We start from the raw sequence: 27,785 nt of genomic DNA, 5'->3' as shown, positions 1-27,785 counted from the left end.
TGTGAGAAAAGTGTGGATTAGGCGACAGCTGAAACTTGCAGATAAATAGACCGCGTGCAACTTGGGTCATTAGTGTTTGAGTTGCACCCCTTGCAAGCGAGTCTGTGCTCGTCGGTCGGTTACTGTTCTTGGATACTGCGGAGAGACATTACTGAGTGAAGCACGCTTGAGGATTATACACCTTCGTTATCTTTATCATCGAAGTGTGAGAGTAAGTATCTCTTTTTTGTGTGGTGCTTTTGTCCTTCCTTTGTATGTCTTTTTTACATTTAGTCAAGTTTTGACTAATTACATTTAGTCAAGTTTTGACTAAATGTTTTAACTTAGAGGGGGAATCGAGACGAGGGTCGTGGTGTGTGTGTGTGTCTGTGTGTGTCTGTCTGTGCGTGTGTGTGTGTGTAGAGCGATTCAGACTAAACTACTGGACCGATCTTTATGACATTTTACATGAGAGTTCCTGGGTATGATATCCCCAGATGTTTTTTTCGATAAATGTCTTTGATGACGTCATATCCGGCTTTTTGTAAAAGTTGAAGCGGCACTGTCACACCCTCAATTTTCAATCAAATTGATTGAAATTTTGGCCAAGCAATCTTCGACGAAGGCCGGACTTCGGTATTGCATTTCAGCATGGAGGCTTAAAAATTAATTAATGACTTTGGTCATTAAAAATCTGAAAATTGTAATTAAAATTATTTTTTTATAAAACGATCCAAAATTACTTTTATTTTATTCTTCATCATGTTCTGATTCAAAAAACATATTTTTATGTTATATTCGGATTAAAAACAAGCTATGAAAATTAAAAATATAAAAATTATGATCAAAATTAAATTTCCGAAATCGTTTTAAAAACTATTTCATCTTATTCCTTGTCGGTTTCTGATTCCAAAAACATATAGATATGATATGTTTGGATTAAAAACACGCTCAGAAAGTTAAAACGAAGATAGGTACAGTAAAGCGTGCTATGAAGCACAGCGCAACCGCTACCGCGCCAAACAGGCTCGTCACTTTCACTGCCTTTTGCACTAGCGGCGGACTACGTTCAGGTTCATTCTGTGAGTTCCACAGCTTGACTAAATGTAGTAATTTCGCCTTACGCGACTTGTTTGAATTTTAATTTACAATGATTTTTGTCATCAGTGGGTTATTCACAATTTTTGTTGTTTAGCATTGTTAAAGGTACTGAACTTGTCAAATCCAGGTGCACGGAGCCCCTGGGGCTTTTAGTCATACCTCAGGCAGCTATCCGTTAGAAGAACTACCAAGTTTCATTGACTTGCACCCAAAGAGTCAAGAACTGCGATTTTTTTACGAATTAATTTCGTACTCGGACCCGGCTGGTCTTGGCCTATTTTTGGATCTAAATTTAGATCAGGTAGATCACCACATCATGCACAAAAAGACACGTCACTAGCAAACTATGTCAGACGTCATCATGAGTTTGTGTAAAACAAAATGGAGGCCGGAATCACTCAGTTGAATCGAACTCCGACCAAACACCACGTAATAACTTGGTTAATTTATGCACTCGCGTGAACAAGAAACTGTCGAGCTTCACAGATGTCGTCGTTGGGTAGTTTTGGGATTGTTTTACTACCATAGGAGGATTTTTGAACTGTAAATGCACTCAGCTGCAACAAAAACGCAAAACGAAGGCTGTGAGCTGCACTGTGCCTTTAAGGGTTATTTAGAAATTAAACAAGTCGCGTAAGGCGAAAATACAACATTTAGTCAAGCTGTCGAACTCACAGAATGAAACTGAACGCACTGCAATTTTTCAGCAAGACCGTATACTCGTAGCATCGTCACTCCACCGCTCGTGGCCAAAGGCAGTGAAATTGACAAGAAGAGCGGGGTAGTAGTTGCGCTAAGAAGGATAGCACGCTTTTCTGTACCTCTCTTCGTTTTAACTTTCTGAGCGTGTTTTTAATTCAAACACATCATATCTATATGTTTTTGGAATCAGAAACCGACAAGGAATAAGATGAAAGTGTTTTTAAATTGATTTGGAAAATTTAATTTTGATCATAATTTTTATATTTTTAATTTTCAGAGCTTGTTTTTAATCCAAATATAACATATTTATATGTTTTTGGAATCAGGAAATGATGAAGAATAAGATGAACGTAAATTTGGATCGTTTTATAAAAAAGTTTTTTTTTTACAATTTTCAGATTTTTAATGACCAAAGTCATTAATTAATTTTTAAGCCACCAAGCTGAAATGCAATACCGAAGTCCGGCCTTCGTCGAAGATTGCTTGGCCAAAATGTCAATCAATTTGATTGAAAAATGAGGGTGTGACAGTGCCGCCTCAACTTTTACAAAAAGCCGGATATGACGTCATCAAAGACATTTATCGAAAAAAAGAAAAAAAAGTCCGGGGATATCATTCCCAGAAACTCTTATGTAAAATTTCATAAAGATCGGTCCAGTAGTTTAGTCTGAATCGCTCTACACACACACACGCACAGACAGACACACACACACACACACACACATACACCACGACCCTCGTCTCGATTCCCCCTCTATGTTAAAACATTTAGTCAAAACTTGACTAAATGTAAAAAAACAAAACGCTTTAAATTTGAAGGAAAACAAATTGAGAAGGAAAAGGGAAGATTGACTGAGGGTTTAGTCACTCAACAGGTCTTCACATACTCGTATGATAGACTGACGCCGCAGTATATCGGGAAAAACTACCCCACCCTTTTCCCACCAAGCACTGCCAGCGGGATTCGAACCCCAGACATTTCATTTGGGAAACAGAGGCAGTACCACTGAGCTAACGCGCCAGTCAATGCAAGTCACTGAACCTTGGGTCCAATTACGGTTTGGGAGAATCGATAAGTCCGATACATGTATTGTTATTTTTGTTTTTATCAGAAATGTTATCTTTCTTTTTAAGATACCTATACTAATGCAGTGCGATGAATGCAGTAATTAGGCCTAAATGACTCAGCACACTGCAGTCGGTACGCATCGCATGAACATGTTGGTTTAAGGGACCGGGATTCATGTTGAAATCTAACCTGTGCTCAAATGTTCAACCTGATGTATGCTCATACTACTGTCCTCGGAAAAAGATCGTGCTAATGAGTCATTTTTTGATCATTCGCAGGGGTTTTGTTTTGTTTGTTCAGCCAACGTTGGCCGATTTGTCGTTTATTCAGCCATAGAGTTGCTGTTGTCGTTCTTGTAGTTGTTGCTGTTGGTTGTGGTGGGGGTGGTGCTGTTAAAATTATTGTGCGACACGCACGCACACACACACACACACACACATACACACACACACACACACACACACACACACACACACACACACACACACACACACACACACACACACACAAACAAAAACAGAACAAAACTAACCGTGAATAAAAACTGAGAGGAGATGAGGAGATCTAGAGAGACAGCGACAGACGCAAAAAGCCTGTTCCTAAAACACATCAATTTCTCTTCCAGCAATACATTCCCACTACCAATCACACACAGACAAGAACAAAACATTGACATTACTCAAACTTGAGCATGACGTTATCGTGGCTGTTGGCTGTTGACTGTTTTATTCACACTGTGCCTGTGTGACTGTTCCTTAATCTCACGTTTTTCTATTTCAGTAATCCACATTGGAGCCTCGGCCAGCCGCAGGATTGACATCACACAAAACTGCAGATTTACTCGCGCAAGAGACAGAAAATGACGTCGTTACGATTGTTCGCTGTCGTCGTCATGCTGTGCTTGTGTGACGTTCGTCACGTGCACAGCCATCATAACGGTGCGGGGCCCCAGGCGTGTCCCATAGAGGCCCCGCCCTACGCCTGTCATGGCGCCAGACCTCAGACCTCCCCTCCTCCCTATTCCATCGTCGTGGAGGGCGATACTTACTCTCCTGGTGTCACAGTTAACGGTTCGTGAGGTTTCAATCAATCAATCAATATGAGGCTTATATCGCGCGTATTCCGTGGGTACAGTTCTAAGCGCAGGGATTTTTTTAATTTCTTTTTTTTAATGCAATTTATATCGCGCACAGGGATTTATTTATGTCGTGTGAGATGGAATTTTTTTTACACAATACATCACGCATTCACATCTGCCAGCAGATCGCAGCCATTTCGGCGCATATCCTACTTTTCACGGCCTATTATTCCAAGTCACACGGGTATTTTGGTGGACATTTTTATCTATGCCTATACAATTTTGCCAGGAAAGACCCTTTTGTCAATCGTGGGATCTTTAACGTGCACACCCCAATGTAGTGTACACGAAGGGACCTCGGTTTTTCGTCTCATCCGAAAGACTAGCACTTGAACCCACCACCTAGGTTAGGAAAGGGGGGAGAAAATTGCTAACGCCCTGACCCAGGGTCGAACTCGCAACCTCTCGCTTCCGAGCGCAAGTGCGTTACCGGCCACCCATTTTTGTAATTTATTGCTTAACGCTCACAGGGATGTGCGTGCCGAGGTATTTGTGTGTGTGTGTGTGTGTGTGTGTGTGTGAGTGTGTGTGTGTGTGTGTGTGTGTGTGTGTATGCGCGTGAGAGAGAAAAAAATGAAGTAGAGGGGGGTCTCCATGTCTTTGGTATAATTATGTGCGTGATATCGGCTTGTGCATGGTTTAACTGTTTAGAGTCTCCCCAATTCTCTCACCCTCTCTGTTAGTTTCTGTGCGTGTGTGAGAGAAACACGATATCAGTGGCCTGCAGTCGTAGGCTATGTTTGACTTTTGGAAAGACAGTATTCGATATGTCACTGGCATCATACGGTGCAGTGGTCACTACCAAGGAAAGAGACATCATGGGCATGTCGATTATTGCATAGTACAGTCGTGGTCATGTTGCTTGTTGTCATTGTTGTCGATCAGGGTCGGAATAAAAACGCCATCATAGAAATGGTAAGAAAACACACAGAAGATGAATAAGTACAGGGTGGTCAAAAAAAATGTAGACAGTTTTGCGTGCCTGTCATTTCTGCTACAGGGCTCCCACCTATTCTCACACATGCAGTTTTTTTCTTCTTTGCAACATCATTTCTAGACGTAGTTCAATAGTTCATCACATTATCAATCCAAGCACCTCGTACCCAGAACTTTCTCCTCCAGATTTATTCCTCTGGGGGTACTTGACGGAAAGGGTTTACCACAACAATCCACAGACAATACAAGCGCTAAAGGAGAACATTCTTCGTGAAATCAGGAGGATTCTACTCGAGACCTTGGACAGAGTTATCAACAACTTCAATGTCCGTGTCGCAGCCGTAATCCAGAGACGAGGTGCTTGGATTGAGAATGTGATGAACTATTGAACTACGCCCAGAAATGATGTTGCAAAGAAGAAAAAACTGTGCCTTACTAAACTTTCATGCTTGTGTGAGACATTCCAGGTGAAAAAGAATAGGTGGGAGCCCTGTAGCAGAAATGACAGGCACGCAAAACTGTCTACATTTTTTTGGACCACCCTGTACAATGAATGCGGGAGCAATAAATCAGGAATGAGACAGACAAGAAACAAGTATTTGGCAACGAGAAACCCATCTCTCTTGGGAAAATGAGGGTGGTCCTAAAAAGGACCTGGTTTGCAAGCAACGGGTGACCGTTCAGGCACCCATACTACTGCTTGGCAGCCTTCTTGGCGACGGCCATCTTGGGGGCCTTAGGCTTGGGCTTCGCGGAAGCGGCCTTCTTGACAGGAGACTTGGCCTTCTTAGGCTTTGCAGTAGCGGCCCATTTCGGAGTCTTCACTTTTTTGGCCTTGGCAGCGGCGGCCTTCTTGGTCGGAGTCTTAGGAATCTTGGCCGCAACCTTCTTGGGAGATTTGGACTTCTTAGCAACAACCTTCTTCTTGTGAGACTTGGGCTTCTTAGCAGCAACCTTCTTCTTGTGAGACTTGGGCTTCTGTGTGGCAACAGGCTTGGACTTCGTCACCTTCTTGGGCTTGGGCTTAGCGGCGACTTTCTTCTCTCCCAGACGGAACGATCCAGTAGCTCCTGTGCCCTTTGGCTGCTTGAGGGTGCTGGCTGTGACTTAAGACTTTAGGGCGGTTTTGACCCTGGCGTTGATCTTTGCAGTCTCGTTGCCGACCTTGTAGTTAGCCATGACGTACTCAAGTTGAGGATGGCCTGGCGAGAAGAACCACCGCGTTCCTTCAGAGAACTGATAGCAGCAGCGACCATGGCGGTGTACTCCGGGTGCTCGGCAGGCTTGGCTGCTTTCCTGGGCTTGCACGGTTACCTTCTTAGCAGGGCTCTTGGCCGGAGCGGGAGCAGCAGCGACGGACATGATGAAGTGATGCGTAGCGAATCGGAGCGAGCAGAGCACGGTAATGTTGATGTGAATGGTAGTCAGCGAACTGAGCGAAGGACCAAAATCAAATCAATAAATGGTGCTTCATGTCCCACATGCCTATTAGGGACTAGAGAATATTATAAGATGTTTGATGGGTTGTTGACAGACCAGCTTTTTGTCGGTCCGAGGGGGAGCATATCGTCTTTTGTTTCATTTGTATTGACCAAGGCCGAAGGAAGGTCGTGTGTTCGAATCCCGGTCGCTGCCGCCTGGTGAGTTAAAAGTGGAGATTTTTCCGATCTCCCCGCAGGTCAACTTATGTGCAGACCTGCTAGGGACTTAACCCCCTTCGTGTGTACACGCGAGCACAAGACCAAGTGCTCACGGAAAAGATCCTGTAATACATGTCAGAGTTCGGTGGGTTATAGAAACACGAAAATACCCAGAGTGCTGTCCCTTCTGCACCAAGCGGCTGCATTTCAAGGCTCTCTCATATTTCGTACTGTGCGCCTTGAGTCGTCTTGTGGTGAGATATGTGCGCGATATAAATTCTCGTATTATTTGACGTTCGTGTTTCTCCGAACGTCTGTATATTGAAACACAGATACACGCACTCCATGACTTTGTAAGAAGACAAAACATATCGCTAGGTTTCATTTGTTTGTGATAAATTTATGACCTTTCATGAAGTAGTTTTGTTTTTGTTTACTTTTGCCAGTTTGCCGGTTCGTTTTAGGAACTTTGCAAAGCAGTGTCGTCTGTGTAGGTCTGGGGAAACGCCAATGAAAAGAGCCGAAGAATCCCCGAGCGTTTCTATTGGGTTTGCTTTTGATTATCCATGTATAACCTGCTTCCTGCAACTATGGGAACCGGGGATTTATTGCATGGGGAACATGAGATTTATTTCCCAGCTGGATGTGAATGAAAACTCGTGAAAATGATGACAATATACGATACTGTGCGGGGGAGGAAAGGCACCAGGCCAAGGAGGTGAAGTGAAGGGTCTAGCTGCAAATAATTAAGACGTGATGGTTAAACGATTCTTATTATGGGTTCGACGTAACTTTGGATGGGGGTAGGGCCGATAAAGGAGAAGCTGTATATTGTTTAGAATATCAAATGACCAAAATTGCATTTTTCGCCTATAGATACTTATCCCCTTCGCGCGGATCGCACAGAGTGCGGCTCACTGCTGCACGGAATCTCCCCTCGCGAAGCCTCCTTCAGCCGATTTTGTGTGTGTTGCCTTTTGTTTTTCGACTGGAATTGTTTATCAGTGCACCAAACTGTGTAAACATTGATATGTCTGTAATCAGTGATGAATAAGCTTTATTTTGATATAATTTTGCCTTTCCAATTCCCTTTCTACTCAGAGAAATCACCAAAAATGACGTCAGTATCCAACCCCAAGAACCGAATACATTACACTAAAATGCTTCAAAAACACAAAATATTATGGTCTGTGGTTACAAACTTGCATCAGAACTAGGAACAATGTTATAACTTCCTTCTGACGTAGTTTGGTAAGTGTTTTGGGCTGTTTTGTGGTTTTTATGAGTAGTTTTCTGTCGGGACAGAAACACAATTGTGTAGCAACCCGGCTCCTTCTTTGTCATTACTGTTTTGTTCAAAACGGTTTTTACTCATAATGCATTAAAAATCATCCTTTCATAATCTACTAACATAATATTAAAAATTCAACAGAAGCAAGTTTTAGTGAATCTGTGTGCGATAAGTGTCGTTTTACATCGATTCAAATATGTGTGCTTTTTTTCACTCCAACGAATAATTTTTACCTTCTACATCAAAATCCTTGCATTTTTCTATGTACATTATGAACAAAATTCACGAAGAACTTGATGTACTACACAGGGGTGTTGATATTTGCTGTGATTCATTTGTTTGGGTTGTGCAAAGGGGAATTGTTTTTCTCGTCTCAACATGACAAAAACCGGTCGCCCAACAGATTTAAGACGCTATAGATCTTCAAATATAGAGCAAATTTGACACTTTCTTTTTAATAGTCTTGAACAGACTTGCAAAATGGCGTCCCGGACACCGGTTTGGAGTTGAGCAGTTACCGAGGGGAAAGCCGGATGGAAATTTAACTTGTCAGAACTGCCGTTATTCCACACATGTATAAAAGTAGTAATATAACTTCTTGGAGAGTTTCTTCGTTTTTTTTTGTTTTTTTTTTAAGGATTGAGGACTAATAGTTTATGTGCTTATATAATGACATAGTTCCAGTTACAGAGCAGAGTCAGTGTCAAGTTTTACTGACCGGGGCATTACACGTGTACTGTGTGTGTGTATATGTGTGTGTGTGTGTGTGTGTGTATGTGTGTGGGTGTGAGTGTGGGTGTGTGTGTGTGTGTCGTCAGTGTGTGTCAGTGTGCGCGGTGTGTGTGTGAGTGAGTGTGTGTGTGTGTGTGTGTGCGCCACGGAACCAGTTTGTGTGTACCGCGGCGTGAGTGTGTGTGTGTGTGTGTGTGTGTGTGTGTATGTATGTGTGTGTGTGTGTGTGTGTGTGTGTGTGTGTGTGTGTGTGTGTGAGGCGGGGGGTTAAATAAATAAAGCGGTTCAAAATATGTATCATGAGGATGAGAAGCAGCACACTTGGAGGCTATATGGAGTATGGTAATTAATTACACCATCATCAGCTGCTTTTACTCCATTGTCTCTCATGCCTCTAGTACTGGCCTTGTCACTATTAGGGCGTAAAACTACAGTTCATTCCAATCTCGTATTGATACTGATTTTATATCTCTGCCTTCGTGTCGGGGGGAGACGCTATCCTAAAGCCTTGAATTTCTTACACCCGAGTCCGGTCGACTGGGCAAGGGATCGTGTTCTGTGATAACCGACAATAAACGATAACTAACTGACCAGCGCTGAAGTTGTCAAATGATAACGAAAGTGACGGTTATGAGCTAAGCGACCTATTAGCGGTAATGAAATTATTTACATACTAAAACGGATATCACCCGGCCAAGGGCATGAAAAGAAGCACATGCTTATTAGCCTAGGTGACAAATGTATAGAATATTTCCTGCTGTCTTTGAAAAGGAAAGTAAGCTTAAACGCAGATTCACCAAATTAAGCCTATATTCTTCAATTATAACGCATTCTCTGTCAGCCTGTCTGTCTGTCTGTCTGTCTGTCTGTCTGTCTGTCTGTCTGTCTGTCTATCTGTCTGTCTGTCTGTCTCTCTGACTTCCAGACAGAATTTCAAAAACGCCTGTCTGTCTCAGTTTCTGAACTGTCTGTCAGTCTGCCTTACCAATAGGGCTTTAATACCTGTTTTTTCACGTTTTGTCTTAGCCCGCCTTTGTGGTTCACCAATTGTGCATGTATAATATCATATGTCTCTCTGACTCACTAAATGTTGCATGTAACTGTGATATAAAATCAAAACTATCAACTTTTCAGTAACCCTGCTAGCGGAAAACAGCACGACGGCTTTCATTGGGTTCCTCCTTGGGGCCCACCGGGAGAATGGGTCCATTTCGGAGTACATCGGATCCTTCGGCAGAACTCCTCTCTCACAGCCACGCTGTGGCACTGGTGGGGTAAGTATACTCTGTCTGTCTGTCTGTCCGACTGTCTGTCTGTCACAGTCTGTCTGTCTGTCTGTCTGTCTGTCTGTCTGTCTGTCTCTGTCTATGTCTGTCTGTCTGTCCGTCTGTGTCTGTCCGACTGTCTCTCCGTCTGTCTTGTCATTACTACGAACATCTTGGGCACATTCTAAAACTAAGTCAAAGCAACATTTTTTTTTTTGGGGTCGAGTCTCTTGTTTGTCTATTTTAGAAGCCGTTAGGCCGAGGTTGTTGTGAATGTATTTTGTCTTGAATTAAACGTTCAATTTAAAAAAAATGTGTTTATCCTTTTTATGCTTATTCTGTAACTAACTCTCTCTCTCCCTCTCTCTCTCTCTCTCTCTCTCTCTCTCTCTCTCTCTCTCTCTCCCTCTCTCGCTTTTCTCTCTCTCTCTCTCTCTCTCTCTCTCTCTCTCTCTCTCTCTCTCTCTCTCTCTCTCTCTCTCTCTCTCTCTCTCTCTCTCTCTCTTTCTCTCTTAAAATGTGCTAAAAATGTGTTTTACCTACTTTGCGCGAGGGATGGATGCAAACAAGTACTGATATGCTTATTCCATTGCCAAACAGCACGCTGCTGATCGGCTTAGACCTGCCATTGCGACGAACAACTAACTCGCCCGTGTCTGTTATGCAGTGTGCGCTTACAATGATGCATAGCAAATTCGGTCTCTTTTTCAGAACACAGGAGCAACCCACACCAACAAGCAGAATAAGGTCAACTTGACCCTAGAGTGGACACCACCGGTGTCGGACGAAGGAGACATAGTGTTTTCGTGAGTCAGTTACAGCCCCCCGTCTGGGTCGATTTATTTTTTAATTATTTTTTAAGGCTAACGTATTCAATTATACTCTAGTCCTAAATAGGCACAAAAACTATTGCCTGTAGGACATGAAGCACCATCGTCATCATCATTACAGCCCCCAGCTGGGGAAAAACACCATTTTAAATTGCAATAGGATCGTAAGTGGTAATGTTCTAGAATCAAGCATCATTAACGAGAAGGTAAAAGTTTAATGCATAAACGTCAAAAAATCCAAAAAAAATTCAATAAAGAACATTTCAAAAAACGTCCAACTACGGGTTTTCAACATATATTTTACGTAGATTTGTGTTTTAGGCATTAACTTTTTTCTAATCGTGACCACGTCTTTGTCTTAACTAAAAGAAAGTCGTAACTTTTTACACAGCACGCCCTTATGACACAGACTGTTGTTTTTAGGAGCTTGACAATCAAACATTCTCTCGTTATTAAAAAACACACAAACCCAAAGCACCAACAAAATCTGATGTCAAGCATATACATATATAGCAAACATTAGTTGAACAGCAAAAACAAACAAACAAGATAAGTTGGCTACCAAATTTTCGGTCAAAGACCTTCCTCAGGGGCATGACACAGTTTAATATATATATATTAAGGGACTTTGCTCTGTAAATCTCGGTCCCCCTTGAGGAGGGTCTGATGCTCCCAATAGGCTGTCTGTGAAGGGATACTTATTTCTCTCTCTATCTCTGCTAAGAGATTTTAACAAATCTCGGAAGAAAGTCTCTGCTGACTTTCAATTGTTTCTTTCACAATTTCTGATGTTTTATAATGTGGTCACCGTGAAAGTTGCATCGCCTTTAAAGCGATCCAATTGAATAAAGCAGAAAACTTCTTCTTTACCAAGTCCTGTGTTGAACAGCAGTGAAAAGTTGACCGCTTTTCCTGTTTAACCTTTTCAAAATTAGATCTAACTTGTTCGCGTATCCATTTCTGGATCTGCAGGCTGGTACAGAGTTACCTCCCTTTAGGCTTTTTCAAATTTCCATTGTTTTAACCTAATTTCTTGGTTAAAACTTGTCTAAATTTTTTTAATTCTTTCTTAATAAATATCAATTCTACACTTTGGCCTTAAATCAAAGTGTTTCCCTTCACAGATATCCTCTTGGGGTTGTCAGATGAGGGTAGTCTCCCATGCCAACAGAAGCTACCATTCAGAGAATGGTTTGCTTCTTAGTTGGATACCATGGGTTGACAACTCTCGCCATCAGTACCACCTGACCACTGATGAGACACAATAATGTCGAAACACGTGTCTGGTCTAGGTACAAATACAATGGTCCTCCTCAGGACTAGATTACCTTGCGATACGTCCCCCACAAAGGGACTTTGCTCTGTAAATCTCGGTCCCTCTTGAGGAGGGTCTGATGCTCCCAATAGGCTGTCTGTGAAGGGATACCTATTTCTATCTCTGCTAAGAGATTTTAACAAATCTCGTAAGAAAGTCTCTGCTGACTTTCAATTGTTTCTTTCACAATTTCTGATGTTTTATATATATATACACCACTTACAGGGCCGCTTTCGTGCAAGGTTACGCCACCTTCTGGGACAACGTGACGTCAGACATCGTCCTCAAGTCATCCAACTACTCTGCTAACGTCACCACCCCCTCTCCACACACTGATCCTACCACACCACAGTCAGTGAGTTCACTTTTTTCTCTTCCCTCAAAATGTCAGACTTGGGGGAAAAAACAAGGTAGAGTATTCACAAAGCATGTTCCTAACTGATTGGCCACTGCGTCCAACAAGGATCTATACATATAATAAAAGAGAGTGTCTGTCTGTGTGTCTGTCTGTCTGTCTGTCTGTCTGTGGTCGCCATACCTCTAAGATGGCAAGAGGCAGGAACAAGATAGTGTGCACGTACACTCCCTAGGTGCCGCAGATGTGCACCTGGGTTTTAGTTTCTTGATTCACTGTTTCCTTTCTCAGATTATGGACCTCCCATTTATTGAATACAGCCTATATGGTGCAAGACCAGTTCAGTGCCAACTGTTCACCTGTAGCAAGCACATCATGCCAGTGATATTAGAGACTCGCTGTTGCTCCTATGAGGGGAAGAAATGAAGAATGAAAAATTAACTGGACAGTTCCGGAAATTTCTAGAAGGTAAGGGAGATAACTGTTCACCTGTAGCAAGCACATCATGCCAGTGATATTAGAGACTTGCTATTGCTCCTATGAGGGGAAGAAATGAAGAATGAAAAATTAACTGGACAGTTCCGGAAATTTCTAGAAGGTAAGGGAGATAACTCTTTTTTGTCTGTGGTCGCCATACCTCTGAGATGGCAAGAGGCAGGAACAAGATAGTGTGCACGTACACTCCCTAGGTGCCGCAGATGTGCACCTGGGTTTTAGTTTCTTGATTCATTGTTTCCTTTCTCAGATTATGGACCTCCCATTTATTGAATACAGCCTATATGGTGCAAGACCAGTTCAGTGCCTACTGTTCACCTGTAGCAAGCACATCATGCCAGTGATATTAGAGACTCGCTGTTGCTCCTATGAGGGGAAGAAATGAAGAATGAAAAATTAACTGGACAGTTCCGGAAATTTCTAGAAGGTAAGGGAGATAACTCTTTTTTGTCTGTGGTCGCCATACCTCTGAGATGGCAAGAGGCAGGAACAAGATAGTGTGCACGTACACTCCCTAGGTGCCGCAGATGTGCACCTGGGTTTTAGTTTCTTGATTCACTGTTTCCTTTCTCAGATTATGGACCTCCCATTTATTGAATACAGCCTATATGGTGCAAGACCAGTTCAGTGCCTACTGTTCACCTGTAGCAAGCACATCATGCCAGTGATATTAGAGACTCGCTGTTGCTCCTATGAGGGGAAGAAATGAAGAATGAAAAATTAACTGGACAGTTCCGGAAATTTCTAGAAGGTAAGGGAGATAACTGTTCACCTGTAGCAAGCACATCATGCCAGTGATATTAGAGACTTGCTATTGCTCCTATGAGGGGAAGAAATGAAGAATGAAAAATTAACTGGACAGTTCCGGAAATTTCTAGAAGGTAAGGGAGATAACTCTTTTTTGTCTGTGGTCGCCATACCTCTGAGATGGCAAGAGGCAGGAACAAGATAGTGTGCACGTACACTCCCTAGGTGCCGCAGATGTGCACCTGGGTTTTAGTTTCTTGATTCATTGTTTCCTTTCTCAGATTATGAACCTCCCATTTATTGAATACAGCCTATATGGTGCAAGACCAGTTCAGTGCCTACTGTTCACCTGTAGCAAGCACATCATGCCAGTGATATTAGAGACTCGCTGTTGCTCCTATGAGGGGAAGAAATGAAGAATGAAAAATTAACTGGACAGTTCCGGAAATTTCTAGAAGGTAAGGGAGATAACTCTTTTTTGTCTGTGGTCGCCATACCTCTGAGATGGCAAGAGGCAGGAACAAGATAGTGTGCACGTACACTCCCTAGGTGCCGCAGATGTGCACCTGGGTTTTAGTTTCTTGATTCATTGTTTCCTTTCTCAGATTATGGACCTCCCATTTATTGAATACAGCCTATATGGTGCAAGACCAGTTCAGTGCCTACTGTTCACCTGTAGCAAGCACATCATGCCAGTGATATTAGAGACTCGCTATTGCTCCTATGAGGGGAAGAAATGAAGAAAGAAAAATTAACTGGACAGTTCCGGAAATTTCTAGAAGATTCATTGTTTCCTTTCTCAGATTATGGACCTCCCATTTATTGAATACAGCCTATATGGTGCAAGACCAGTTCAGTGCCTACTGTTCACCTGTAGCAAGCACATCATGCCAGTGATATTAGAGACTCGCTATTGCTCCTATGAGGGGAAGAAATGAAGAAAGAAAAATTAACTGGACAGTTCCGGAGATTTCTAGAAGGTAAGGGAGATAACTCTTTTTTTGTATCCAAACAAAGGAGGTAAAGCTAATGATAATGGGATAGCGAGCGTCTTAAATTGCTACAGGACTCCGCTTACTCCCGGGCGAAGCCGGGCTTAACTGCTAGTGTTAAATATTAATAAAAGTTAACCCTACAACAACTTAGCCATGAGGTCATACTTCTTTTCTCACATCAAGAACATTCTGCTCACTATTCACTGCGTACATAATGGACTTCGAACTCTTCAAATATTATTGATAAAAAGTGTCTTCAACATCCGTACAGCATACAATTGAATGGCATTTAAAGATGAATAAGGCCAGTCCAGTCCAATAAGGCCAGTCTTCATGTTTATGCGCCTCCAATGTAATTTCTCAGATTGAGATAATACAGTTAATTTGGTTTGATTTGGGCGGGGATGTAGCTCAGTCGGTAGCGCGCTGGATTTGTATCCAGTTGGCCGCTGTCAGCGTGAGTTCGTCCCCACGTTCGGCGAGAGATTTATTTCTCAGAGTCAACTTTGTGTGCAGACTCTCCTCGGTGTCCGAACACCCCCGTGTGTACACGCAAGCACAAGACCAAATGCGCACGAAAAAGATCCTGTAATCCATGTCAGAGTTCGGTGGGTTATAGAAACACGAAAATACCCAGCATGCTTCCTCCGAAAGCGGCGTATGGCTGCCTAAATGGCGGGGTAAACAAACGGTCATACACGTAAAATTCCACTCGTGCAAAACAAACACGAATGTACGTGGGAGTTTCAGCCCACGAACGCAGAAGAAGAAGAAGAAGGTTTGATTTGAAATGACTGCCCTTTTACAAATTATGTAAGTGGTCTCATGATTTAGACAGCTTTAATTTATACTGAGGTCATTTGAACATGGACTTACAAGTATACAGGTCCATGATTTGATGTGCTTGTCTCATGTAGCCAAAACACTCCCATTCTAGGACATTTTCTATCTGCAAGTTTCAGTCAAAGGAAAGAAAACCTGTATCTCACTATAGATGGTCCATGCTATACGTACAATTGTACACATTGCTAGTACTGTCAAGAAGTGTGAAACGGCGCACTTGTAATATTACACAAAAGTGTAACTGCACTTGTACACAGTACAACTCGAGGATTGTATATTCTATCGATGACATATACAGTCTTGCTGTCATACAAGGTTGCCTCCTCTATTTTCAGGGGTCTAAAATCAAGAAAGACAGTGCGTGTGGCGACACAAAGTCCTGTTATGACGATTGCAAGAATGACGACTGTACCTTCTTGGTGACTTGGTACAAAACTGACCAATCACTCGTCATTACCATCAAGTCTGATGTCACTTCCGGTGACAATTATTGGGCGGCGGTGGGCTTTGGTACACAAGCCAAGATGGTACGACTACCTCTTCAGAATATTTTTCTTCACAAAACTGGAAAGATTGATTGATTAATTGATTGATTGCGTGATTGATTTGTGGATCGATCGATTGATTGATTGTGCACGCACGCGTGCGTACGTGTGCGTGTTACGTGCGTGCGTCCGTGCGAGAGTTCGTGTGTGACATCATTATAGTGTGACTCAACGGAATACGTGATTTGTTCAAATTGAGATAATAAAGTAGTATTGTATTGTATTGTATTGTATTGTATTGTATTGTATTGCATCGCATACGTTCGTTCAAATGTTTTTAATTGTGTATTTTGTGACGTCATTAGTGAGGCATTGGCTATGACGTGTGCAGAACGTGGCGAGTGTGACGGAGTGTGTGGTGAACGGTGAAGACGTGCAGGCCTTCACGTCCGTCAACAGAGACTACAACAACATCAGGGTCTCTCCCAATGTAAGAAGCAGCACAGTCATGTTATCAGCTTAGGTTAAAGGCACGCTCTTTTCCGTGTAAACCGTTAGGCTCACCGTCTCAGATCTTACCAGGCTTGTGCATGGGATAAGACCAACCCTCCACTTGGTCACATACCAAACATGAACGGCCTGGGTGCTGTCTCTGCACAGTGGGAACTGTTTGAAGAATGAATCAATTAAGAAATACATTTATTTAATAAAAATCCACCTCACCACATCAAACAGTCAGGGTGTTGTTTATTGGTATGTGAACACGTGAAGGGATGGTCTAGCCCGTGTAAAAGGGTGGTAGTAGATACTTGTACTTGGTGCCACATGATAGAATTGCGCCCCATCCATCTGTTAAATCCAACTGTGCATCAATCGCAAACGCTGGACATTTCTAGACCTTGTGGTTCTTTCTGGTAAACTTTAGTTAGTGGCACAATACACAGCTACCGTTCAGCTACTGTATAGATATATACATTAAAAAAAAAAAGTAAGCATAGCATATGGTGCGTCTCACAAAAATACTTTCTTTCTTTCTTTCTTTCTTTATTTGGTGTTTAACGTCGTTTTCAACCACGAAGGTTATATCGCGACGGCACGAAAATACACAAATGTCATTTTTGTATCACCAAATCATACCCAGCAGCTAAAAGTAGAGGACTGGTCTGGTGGTCAAGAACACTGACCAGTGACAGAATTGTTGTTGCAGAACCAGACTGGTCTAAGCGACATGTCCGGTAGCCTGGTGGACGGCGTGCTGTCCTGTACTGTCCATCGCCAGCTGGTGGTCGCGGCTGGACCTGACGTCTTCAACCTGACCGGCACCAACTACCACCTCCTCTTCGCCAGGGGAGCCGCTTCAGGTCTTTGATACTCTCATGTCATAAACCACTGCATTTAGTTCTTGTTTTTAAGTCTTGATTTGTGACCATCAGCAGCCTCTTTTAGATTTCTCCTCACTGTTGGCTTGACTTCGCGAACGAAGATTAGGAAGGCTGTCCTCGTCTGATGCAAGCACGCATCACACACACAGACACGAATACATACTATAATCAAATTCTCTTTCCTATTTTTGTTTTTGGAACATCGACAGTCGGTCTGTTACGCAGTTCTCATAAAAAACACACCCAACACACAATGAATAAATTTTTTTTTTTAAAACACCTGTGTTTAGTGAAATTATATCCTGCTTCTAAAGTGAACTAGCCTTCCTACTTTGCACGTGCGATTGTATTAGGGGAAGGGCTCCTAATATGGACCAGCTCCTAATATGGACCACCTTCTGTTCTGACAAACTAACGGCGCTAGAGCGCTCAAAAAAGTTTTATTCGCTGTATTCACCCTCTCTGGATAACTTGCACATGTCAAAATAGTTGCAGAAACAGAAATCTCAAAACCGTTAGGCTTTTTCTCTTTTTTTCACATTTGCCGCCTAAAACGGACTCGTGTCTGTCCACAGCCAAAGCTTTTATCACACACAAATTGCTATATATGACAGCTAAAACCGTATTTGTTACATTTTAGCAGTGTTGACCCCGAGTTTCTACTGCAAAAAAAAAGATAATAGCAAAATCTCAAAGTATGTGCGAGTTCCCTAATATGGACCACCTTCAACAAATCGAAGAAAATAAAAGCTAAAGGCTATTTTCATTAATTCATTAAGAAGCTTGCTGGAAATAACTTATAACTAGCCCTCGAGATTTAAAACAAAATGCAATAAAAAGTCTTCTTTTCGTGGAAGTTGATAATTTCACTTATTTTCACTCTGTTTTTGATAAGCTTCTTTAGTTTCCTGGTGTGCTTCAAATAATGCTCTCATCAACCCGAAACAGATAAATCTAGAGCATATTTTAATTAGGCTGACCTGTACACTAAGTTGTATCATGTTATTTTGAAATATAGGGGGCTTTTTACAGTGATTCGTGAAGGCCGCTTCACTGGTCCATATTAGGCGCCGAGGCTCCTAATATGGACCCTTTGTGATTTTTTCTGTATTTAATTTTTGCTGAATATCTATCAAAGCTATTTCACTCTAATTAGGCCTAACGGTTAACCTAAGAGATAAGGACTACCAAACACAAAATGAAACTTCTTCGCAAGAAAACAAGCTAGTTATCAGCATGAAACAAAAAGTGGTCCACATTAGGAGCCCTTCCCCTACTGCCCCAATACTCTCCCCTGCTCGTACACTGCGCCTCACCCCCTTCGTTATTGCACACAATTTGTTCTCATAAATAAGTATGGTCATAATAAGTGATTAGAATTCCACATGGGCCTTCGCTTGGTTGTTAAAGTTTGCTCCCGGATCATCAAGACGTTTTTAAGCGATGAAGTTTGGGTAGGTGCGGTTGATTAACTGGGTGTGTGATGCAATGTAATGCCCGGGAACAGGCAGGCTAAGCAAAGATGGAACAGGAATGAAACGCAGATCCTTGAAAGTGACTCATGTAACTGCACGTCGAACATTTTCTGTACTGGCGGCCTATTTATGAGATATATAGATGACCTTCCTTGTATAACAGTTTCTCGCGCAAACGACTATTCTCTTTGTCTTATCGCGCTTGACAAGGAGAAAATCTCATATTTTTTCTCCGTTCTATTTTAACCTACCATTGTCCTTCATTGTTTCCAGGCTGGACAAAGATGGAGCACAGTGCAACAGACGACTTTGTGACGACGGAGAGCTACGACCTCACCCAGATAGTGGACATAGGAGCCAAGGCCAACAGCTTGACCCTGGTCAAACTTCACGGCAGTGTGATGACCTTGGCCTGGATACTGACCGCTAGCGTTGGGGTCTTGGTTGCCAGGTTTTACAAGGTCTCCTGGCCCGCCAAGACCACTTGCGGGTTGAAAGTTTGGTTTGCGGTATGTCGCATCTTTGCATCTAAACTACCCGTCATAAAAAAAAACTAGATAGAAACGTTTAAGTGCAGATATTTGTGGCGAGACCATTTATTGAAAAACCAGTTTTATGACTGTTTGGAAAGGCCATCCATTCCCCTACCATAATTATTCAACAAACAGATTGATTTCACATAAGGTAGTTTATGTGTACAGTAAAACCTACAACACAGACACCCACCCTCACACAAAAAAAAGCATGGTTCCAGTATTAAAATAGTTCTCAAAAATCAGAACAGCTAAAACGGGACAAGCAGTTTTGCATGTCATTGGAAAAAATGATAAATTTGTATTCAAAACAGTCACTTTTGTTCACATATCTTGTTAAACAATGACGTTATGGCGTGCTGAACGATGTAGGTGTCATTCTTATCAGAAGCCATCAAAGGCGGGTTTTAGCTGTGACTTACTGAGGGGGTTGTAAGTCTTGTGACGGCTGTTGAATTAACTACGATGACCCGAGGACATTAACCTCAAAAATTAAGAAGACAATGTATTCAAGTCATCCGCAACACAACTTGTAACTCTTTATGAAGACCCCGTTTTAAGCTTTGATTGATCCATGTCTGTCGATCCAAAGAGCCACTGCTGCATTTACACAAATCTTTTGGACGACTGTCAACTAGTTTTGTTCTCAATGTGGCATCATGCAGAAGATCATTGAAAGTTAGAGACGGAGAGAGTGGGTTGGGGGTTGGGCAGAGAGACTGAGAGAGAGAGAGAAAAAGGGAGCGAGAGGGAGAGAGACAGATAGAGAGAGAGAGAGAGAGAGAGAGAGAGAGAGAGAGAGAGAGAGAGAGAGAGATAGTGGAGAGAGAGAAAGAGAGAGAGAGAGAGAGAAAGAGAGAGAGAGAGAGAAAGAGAGAGAGAGAAAGAGAGGGAGAACGAGGGCGACAGAGGGCGACAGAGAGGGAGAGTCAAAGACAGAGACAAAGACAGAGTTCGTATTGGCATTGTCAGTGTCTCTTCATTGTGTGAGCTTAGCTTACTTCATCGTCGTAAAAGCTTTACCTCATGTTTTTCACCGATGTTTGGTCGTCCAGGTCCACCGGGCATCAATGGTCTTCACGTTCTTGGCCACAGTGGCCGGAATTATCTTCATCTTCGTCCATGTCGGGGGATACAAGCAGGTCAGTGAAACGGTGCATAAGTTCCGCAATATGGAACGTCCTTTAGTGGGTCCCCCGCAGTGTCCTTTGAATGTAATTGCAATGGTAGGTCTTGTAGAATTGTGTACAACAATGAACGTCATACTGTTGCTTTAAACAAACCCTTAAAGTGAAAAAGTTATACATGTGTAGTCAATTGGAGCGCAACAGGTAAAATACTTAGAGGTGTTCTCTTACAGTGATGTTGTTTATATACGTTTGAGGATTTTAACTCGGTGTTTCAACAATTTGAATTTGAACTCAGAGAAAATGAGTTTCTTCTGGTGTTTTTTTGTATCCGCAAATAATAACGATTGTGTTCCTAGCATTATGATAAATAGTGACGTATCGAGGCAATATTAGAATGTGTATTACTGCAGTGCATTTTTTTGAAAGGCACATTATCCTAAGTTGTTGAGTGATATAATGATGAATGTTGTTTGTGTTTTTAGTTAACCGGACCGGAGTACCAACAGGCGCATCCTATACTAGGCATAGTGGTCACTGTTCTGACAGTTCTCAATGTGAGTAAAAAGGAGCTTTTCTGTTCATTGTGTTACAATATAATTATGCACGCTCATTGTGGGATTCATTTGCCATTAACATTCTCCTTCTGTTTGTCATGTGAATGTGTGTGTGTGTGTGTGTGTGTGTGTGTGTGTGTGTGTGTGTGTGTGTGTGTGTTTGTGTGTGTGTGTGTGTGTGTGTGTTATGCTTTGTGTTTGCGTGTGGGTATGATTGTGGGAACCTGCTTGCGTACGTACTTGTGTGTTTGTGTGAAACCTGAATTACGTCATTGTGTTGCTAAGATCGTGACGGTAGCCACTTCAACAGAACATTAATTGATATGCAATTGTTCTCAACTGTCGATTTTTATGTTACGAATCACATCTAGTGTGTGTGATTGTTGTTTCAGCCCATCATGTCGCTGTTTCGCTGTGCCCCCGACCACGATGCCCGACCTTTCTTCAACTGGGCACACTGGCTTGTGGGCTCCTGTGCCTACATCCTGGGAGGTCAGATATTGTACTTGAATAGCATACACAGGACCTCCTGTTTTCATTTCTACGTGTCTGAAGGCTAAAGACCTTCATTAATTGAGCCAGAAGTTGATTTTACGAACACTTCGCGAAGTCATTTACTGAAAATTCTTTGCCAAAGCTTCGTGCAGCGATCTTAGTGAAGTCAGTTGTCTTAGCAAATCGACTTCGCCCAATTGATATCGGGCTTTACACCTTTAGGGATTCTTCTATGATCTACTTTCTTCGGCAAATTTGCCGGAATGGCTATAGGCTAACAAAAGTCGTGACTTTTTGGACCTTATAATTGGCATCAACTTTCCGGTCCCAACCGTAAAAAGGTTTTCAGCAATTTGAAATAAGGTTCGCCGGCTGCCAAAGCCAAACGACACACCTGCACCTGACACTCAGTGTATAGCAATTGTATTTTGGAGGATTGGTTGTTGATGGCCGCAGGAGCGGTCATCTATTGGAATGCATTCGGAGAGGTGACATGTCTCGTTTTAATACCGTTCTCACAAGATCAGTTACAGGTTTTTTTCCTCTCTCTCTCTCTCTCTCTCTCTCTCTCTCTCTCTCTCTCTCTCTCTCTCTCTCTCTCTCTCTCTCTCTCTCTCTCTCTCTCTCTGTGTATGTCTTTGTCTGTGTCTCCCTCTGAGTCGCTCCGCTTCTGTCCTTCTATGTCTGTCTCTGTCTATGTGTGTGTGTGTCTCTCTCTCTCTCGCTCTCTCTCTCTCATCCGACTCCTGGCACACAGGTCAAAGCAGAGGTTAACTTGAGTGCACGTGTACCTAGCAGGAGGGGGGTGATTCGGGTCAGAAGTGGGGTAAAGCACTTTGGTCTTCAGTCTTTGGGTTATCGTAGCTTTCAGTGAAGAAGATGCCAACATGAAATTGCACTATGCTCTACTATTTATTGTCCTTGTCTATCGGCCACGAAGAAGGGAAGCTACAATCGCCCCAGACCATGTATACTCTTTGTTTCCTGAGCCTGGACCATTGAGACGGTTACCTCATAGATCTGTTCATTCTTCAGTTTGTCAAAAGTTATACCCCCATTCCACACAACCGTTCTTTGTCCCGTTCCCGTACCAACCAAGGAATGCTGCCACAACAATGGAACGCTGCGCAAACGGCCGTTTTTTGGCATCTTTCAGCAGCGTCTGACCATAGTGGCAGCCGTCCTTGGTCGGTAAGGGAACGGGACCTAGAACGGATGTGTGGAATGCGGGTATGACAACTCAGTGTGTGAGAGCGCTACCGTTGCATTTAACGATCCAAGCGTTCCGTTACCGATGGGTTGAGGTTCCATTACCGTTCATTCTGATCGGGAGGAGGGGAACAGCTAAAAATTTGAACATGCAGCCCAAACTCAGCCGTCCCTACCGTTCAAAGCAGTTCCGTTAACGATCAGTTACGTTCATTGCGGTTCTGTCCCGATCCCTCCCGTGCCCGCACCGTTCCTTGGTCGGTACGGGAACGGGACCTAGAACGGTTGTGTGGAAAGGGGGTATAAGACTCGACCACTTGGCTTATGGTGGAGACAGCTGGAAGATCTCTGGATATAATTGAAGAGGAGTAGTCTTCCTTTTAGAAAATGTGTACTCTGCCTTGCAGATTACAAATTTGTGCTGTCGGGGCTGGGTAAAGGGAGTGGAGGGTAAGCGAGGGGTAAGAGAGACGAAAGAGAAAACTGGACAGGGAAAAGTCACTGCCTGAAGTATTCAATAAAGCCACACACACAAAAAAGAAATTACCACATATGCAGGTTTTCAATTCATATTTTTGCAAAGTATCTGCACAAGCATGTGTGCCTCTGTGAGTATGTTCGTGGCTGCTTTCATGGGGTGCCTGTATCCTCAGGAATTTGAGGATTTCTTTTATCTCTCTTTTTCTGACACCGTTGATTTAACGTCATTTTTACAGGACAGTTTTTTTCCTTTCAGTTATAAGTTGTAGTAGTTAGACCTTATTGTTTTAGGACAAGTAGAGCTTGTTCACCAGTAGCAAAGACTCACTCATGAGTCCGTCAGTGTGTCTGAGTGTGTGTGATGGGAGGGGGACCTCTCCCGTGACCGGCCACCTGCAATGTACGGACAGGTTTGCACTGGCCTAAAGGTGTCCGTTCATGAGAGGGACAGCTGTAACAGCAAAACTAGTGTGAAACATAAGTAATCAATTTATGCACTTGACTATATTCACAACAGGGACCTATCACTCTTCTTTGCATGTTCTTATGCCTACGGATTTTCAAATACTCTGCAACACATGTAACCCAAATTTAACATGTGCCCGTACAATACCGCTTCTTTTATGAAAACATTGCTTCGGCCATGTTGATTTTAATCAACCAATTTTCTTGTTATCCTCGCCGTCTGTTCGCCGGCATATTCACGTTGCTATCACGACTGTCGTGATGTTTTACCGACCACAACTTCAGATACAAATTTATGTTAGTTACAGACAGAGCATAATGTTACTGCTCATCTCTCTGACTAATGCGTGTTTATGTTGTGGTATTAAACCTTCCTGCATTATGATACAGACGCTGTTTGTTTGTTTGTTTGTGATTGTTTGTGTGTGTCACTTTCTTTCTTTCTTTCTTTCTCCTTTTGTGTGCATTCGTCTAGTTCTTAGTCCTCTTTCTCCTGTACATGTATGCATGCTGATCTTTGTTTCCAAGAACCTACTTTCCATAGCTTTTCGCTCATTTTTGTCTTGTTCTTATTTGACCCTGATGACACGCGGTAACAGTGGCGACAGTGGCGATTGGGACCAGGATGAGTGCGATGGCCATCCCAGAGTACGTGACCTACATTGTGGTGGGCTTCGGCGCGTGGCACGTGCTCGCCCACCTCTTGCTGGAGTTCACCACCTGGTGTGAACGTAACGACCCCAGTGAGTACAAAACAAATAATGATGCAGGACCGTAGACAATTGTTAGTCCTGGTAGACTGTGTAAATCAAAAGAAAGGTAGACGGGCGAAATGACCTAGTGGATAGGACGTGGCCTCCTATATGCGGAAGGTCACGTGTTCGAATCTCGGTCGCGCCTGGTGGATTAAGGGTGGAGATTTTTCCGATCTCCCATGTCGACTTATATGTGTAGACCTGCTACAGTGCCTTATCCCCCTTCGTGCGTAGATACACGCACAAGACCAAGTGAGTACGGAAAAGATCCTGTAATCCATGTCAGAGTTCGGTGGGTTATAGAAACACGAAAATACCCAGCATGCTTCCCCCGAAAGCGGCCTATATGTCTGACCAAATGGCGGGTTAAAAACGGGCATACACGTTTTTTGGACTGTTCTTAGCAGATTGAATTCGTATGCAGAAATAGTGTATGTAAGTTTAACTCACTTAAATATGAGATCAATACCAGTGTATACAAGCTATAACACAACAACAATTCGAATCTGTAAACAAAGCGCTGCTAGCCTTTTGTTTGTCGCTTTCCGGAAAGCAACAAATCGTCTCACAATGAACTCCTGCTCATACATTGCATGCATTATTTTGAAAATGTGCGGTTCATGCCAATTCGAAATACTCTTGTTTCAGTGGTCGGTGTTTACAAGGATTTACAGAGTTTTTTGTCAAGTTTCGAAGCAGAAAAGGTACCTTGTTTGTCTGTCAGTGTTTCACTCTCTCTAGTCTATAATTTTCTCTGATTTGGGCAACACCCAGTTCAAATAATTAAGACAACACTTTGTTTAATGCGTAGTGTGAGTGTGTAAGTGCCGGTGTGTGTGTGTGTGTGTGTGTGTGTGTGTGTGTGTGTGTGTGTGTGTGTGTGTGTGTGCACGGTCAATGTGGTTAGTATGACTGTGTATGGATGGTTGTCAGTGCGTGCCTCAGTTCATTCCCATGCAATTTGCTTTCATACGTCTTTTTTTTTTAAATATTGTATTATTTCTAAATTTCATTTTTGTTTTATGTGCATTTATTATTCTACTGTTTGTCTATGTTGCAGTACCGATTCACCAGACACATTGTTCTCGCCACGCACGTGGTCATCGCTCTGTGTGTCACCATCGCTGTCCTGGATGCTGTCATAACATAGACCATTCTGTTAGACCACCTTCACTCAGTTTCACGTTGAAACTAATGCGCCGAATACTTGCCACTACCATAGCTGACAAGAAACTGAATGTCATAGCCGGAGAGGCTGACTGACCGATTGTCGTGCATTGAATCTCGACTGCACAACGGTCAGATTCATCGATGTTATCATTTTGTAGAACTATTTGTTTCTCTTTCATGTCATAACTCGCCAAACTCTTTCCAGTAATTGTGGATAGAAACGTTTTCTTGGCAATCAAATATGTCCTGGGATTTACTGAACTATTATCATGCACTGAATCTCGACTGCAGAACGGTCAGATTTATGGATGTAACCATTTGTAGAAGTATTTTCGTTTCAGTTTCACTTTCATGTCATAATGTGCTGTACTCTTGCCTGTAACGTTGGTAAGAAACGTACGTTTGCCTTGGCAATAAAATGCCATGGGACTAATTAAACTGCTGTGGTCCATTGGATCTGGAATGCTATGATCCATCATTGGTGTTCCCGTTGTGTAGATATCTGAACCATTCCACATGTACTGGTACTTTCATTTAATACTACGCAGAGTTCTTGCCAGGAGATTTTTTTTGTATATAAGAAGTCCGCTTGGATATGGTACAATCGTGATTTCTTGAATCCGCTACGGTCAGATTTATTGATGTTTCCGTCTTAATGAACATTTTTAGTTATCCCATTGCTGTCATCAGGATAAGAATCTTCTCATCCAGCGAAGGATTCGACAAATTTATCATGATCGTGCACTAGTGTCGTTTCCATCCAAAATGATAGTTTTTTTTCTCTCTTTTGTGTCATGCTCTAATAACTATAAGATAGAAGTCTCACCGCATCTGTTGTCATTTATAAACCTACTTGAAATTCTGAGCCATCTTTGTGGCCGCTCAGGGATTAAGAAAAAAATGATGGCGGCAGGTTCATTTCCAATAGTCCGACGTCGCACTGAAGCACTTATTTTGATTCCCACTACCACAAATACTATTTAAGAACTAATATGACAACGGCAGACATTAAAGTGGTGGCATTGAAATGACGCGGCTGCAAAGATGGCTGCTGATGTTTTCCTACCTTCTCCAGCAGAATGATAGGTAATGACGCTTTTCTTTCGCACAAAACCAGCTCATTAAAATGTTCACGTGAAAAATAAAATGTTCTCAGAACATTACTACATAATGCCGAACATTTTAATTTTCTTCCCCAGTCTTTCTCGTGTGACCAATCATGCCATGCAGCCACCACAGATCGGTCAGCGCTTTTACATAGTGTAATAGCATCCTTCAACGTATACCAACATTCTACGGCCAGGCTACGTTCTGCGCAGAGTGGAAATATTTCGTTGATTTAATTTTGGAACAAACACCAGAAAACTTAATTCTGCAGAAAACAAAATTCCGCTGTTCACAGAAAGCAGCCAGTATGTTGATTTTTGGTATGTGTTTAAGTTGAAGGATGATCGTATCCCATGCAAATCCCTGTAGGGACTAGTGATGGTTGGCAAAACGGAGTGAAACTGACGAGCCTGTTCAGCGCGGTAGTGGTTTCGCTGTGCTGCATAGCACGCTTTTCTGTACCTCTCTTCGTTTTAACTTTCTGAGCGTGTTTTTAATCCAAACATATCCTATCTATATGTTTTTGGAATCAGGAACCGACAAGGAATAAGATGCAATTGTTTTTAAATCGATTTCGGAAATTTAATTTTGATCATAATTTTTATATTTTTAATTTTCAGAGCTTGTTTTTAATCCGAATATAACCAGGGATCGCGCTAGCTTTTTAAGTCATACGCAACGAAAAGAAAAAAACGCGCCACGGACCAATATTTTTGCGTACTACGAAAACACGTACAGACACAAACAAAACACGCACGAAAGACTTAAAGACACTCCTTACCTAAATACGGCGAGTTTTCCTGTCGAACTCCGCGCACGCCTGTCGAATAACACCCCTTCTGTCTCCAACCTTCGGGCCTTGCGAGTTTGTTTCCCGCTCTAATACGACTAGACACACTTTCCGCCTTTTGGAAGCGCGAGATGGGAGAGCAGCTAATGTCTGTTTCATTATCCGACAAGACATTATCTGGTAATACCCTCGTTACGTTCGTTTGCGATACTTCGATGCAAAAAGAAACGGACTTTAGTTTTGACGCGCAGATTTCATGTGTGTCGTCACTTCTCGAGCCCTATAGTCAGTTTCAGGATCGGGTGATTATTAAGTCAGAGCA

The 27,785-nt window shown here is 42.5% G+C and overlaps 1 protein-coding gene and 1 pseudogene across 1 annotated transcript; one reads left to right on the top strand and one right to left on the bottom strand.

The window, feature by feature from the left end:
- The first annotated feature begins 67 nt into the window (after positions 1-67).
- LOC138982384 (putative ferric-chelate reductase 1 homolog) lies at positions 68-27,290 on the top strand. The gene is made up of 15 exons (XM_070355649.1): positions 68-211; positions 3,632-3,921; positions 9,723-9,862; positions 10,565-10,659; positions 12,224-12,353; positions 15,769-15,960; positions 16,310-16,408; positions 17,126-17,279; positions 19,049-19,284; positions 20,364-20,450; positions 20,921-20,992; positions 21,385-21,484; positions 24,241-24,384; positions 25,045-25,100; positions 25,457-27,290. The coding sequence occupies exons 2-15, from the start codon at positions 3,711-3,713 to the stop codon at positions 25,544-25,546; spliced, it is 1,806 nt and encodes a 601-aa protein (XP_070211750.1). The 5' UTR covers positions 68-211; positions 3,632-3,710; the 3' UTR covers positions 25,547-27,290.
- On the bottom strand, positions 5,619-6,287 carry LOC138981407 (histone H1-like; annotated as a pseudogene).
- Positions 27,291-27,785: the final 495 nt, after the last annotated feature.

The sequence above is a fragment of the Littorina saxatilis genome, linkage group LG12, assembly GCF_037325665.1.
Source record: "Littorina saxatilis isolate snail1 linkage group LG12, US_GU_Lsax_2.0, whole genome shotgun sequence".
In the NCBI taxonomy this organism is placed as follows: domain Eukaryota; kingdom Metazoa; phylum Mollusca; class Gastropoda; order Littorinimorpha; family Littorinidae; genus Littorina; species Littorina saxatilis.
This window is presented reverse-complemented; position numbering and strand designations above follow the sequence as displayed.